Source organism: Selaginella moellendorffii, unplaced genomic scaffold, assembly GCF_000143415.4.
Source record: "Selaginella moellendorffii unplaced genomic scaffold, v1.0 SELMOscaffold_5, whole genome shotgun sequence".
NCBI classification, from domain to species: domain Eukaryota; kingdom Viridiplantae; phylum Streptophyta; class Lycopodiopsida; order Selaginellales; family Selaginellaceae; genus Selaginella; species Selaginella moellendorffii.
The window spans coordinates 4,078,919-4,080,142 of record NW_003314266.1 but is presented as its reverse complement, the minus strand read 5'-3'; the positions used below and the strand labels follow the sequence as shown (position 1 = coordinate 4,080,142).

At 48.2% G+C, this 1,224-nt stretch overlaps 1 protein-coding gene across 1 annotated transcript; it reads right to left on the bottom strand.

The window, feature by feature from the left end:
* Positions 1-320: 320 nt before the first annotated feature.
* LOC9659620 (G-type lectin S-receptor-like serine/threonine-protein kinase At5g24080) lies at positions 321-1,205 on the bottom strand. The gene has a single exon (XM_002964981.2). It carries the CDS (start codon positions 1,203-1,205, stop codon positions 321-323), a length of 885 nt encoding a protein of 294 aa, XP_002965027.2.
* Positions 1,206-1,224: the final 19 nt, after the last annotated feature.

Below are 1,224 nucleotides of genomic sequence, written 5' to 3'. Positions count from 1 at the left end.
GACTTTTTTGCGGAAATCTTATTCGGTTGGAGCCAAGTTTGCATGCCAACAAGCCGAGCGATCCCAGGAGAATTTGTGCGAGCTGGTTCACTAATGTATCTGTTAAATTCGGAACGTTCTCAAATAAGAGTTATGCACAAAAGTGTTTTTTTTAATCTCCTAGTTTTTTTTATCAGATTTGGAGGTTCTTTTCAAGACTGGAATGTCGTGGCTAGAGATTGGAAAAAAAAACCAGCAAAGGCAACTTGCACTTAGACGCTTTTTCTGTCCTGACTAATTTTCTTAGTAAAAGATGCAAAAACTCAATTAGTATTTGAATTTTAGGGCTCATGGGCTAAAGGGTTTTTGGTGATGTATGTGAATGTCGCGATGTCGCCGCTCGAGGTGATGGTGAGGATTCCAGGCGCTTGGACATCGAACTGGAAGGTAAGCGGCGGCTCCTCGATCTCCTCCTCGCTCTCCAGCATTCGCACTACTGCATCCATTGTCGGTCTAGCTGCTGGATCATCTTGCGTGCACCAGAATGCGATGTGGATCATATTCTTTGCCTGCCTTGTGTCTGCCGAGTCCTTGACGCTCGGATCCACCACTTGCATCGTGTTCCCTTTCCGGATTTCGCTCATGGCCCAGGCTGGGAAGTACCAGCTCAGTGGCGACTCCATCTTGGAGCAGTCTAGATTTTTCCTGCCGCCAATGAGCTCCAGGAGCACCATTCCATAGCTGTAGACGTCGCATTTCTTGGTCGCTGTTGAGTGTAGCAGCCACTCTGGAGCTAGATATCCTGGAGTTCCTCTCACTCCAGTGACCACTCCATTTTGATCTCTGTCCATGAGTAGCTTCGCCATGCCAAAGTCTGCGACTTTGGCCTCAAACTTGTCACCCAGGAGGATGTTTTGTGGCTTGATATCCAAGTGGATGATCGAGTCTCTGGATTCCTCGTGCAAGTAGGCCAGTCCTCGAGCAGTGTCGAGGGCAATGCTGTGTCGAAGTTTCCAGTCCAGTTTGTCCTTGTTGTCGGAGAAAATCCATCTGTCCAAGGAACCATTGGGCATGAGCTCGTAGACGAGCAGCCTGTGTGAAGCATCGGCACAGAAGCCATAGAGTTTGACAATGTTGATGTGGCTTATGTTTCCCAGAGCCGAGACTTCTGTTACAAACTCCTTTTGTCCGTGCTGTGTGCTGAGTTTCTTCACTGCCAGCTTCATCCCGTTGTGAAGCATTCCT

Bases quoted from the DNA above. Each gene is read 5' to 3' on its own strand.
- LOC9659620 (XM_002964981.2), bottom strand. From the start codon at position 1,205: ATGAAGCTGGCAGTGAAGAAACTCAGCACACAGCACGGACAAAAGGAG.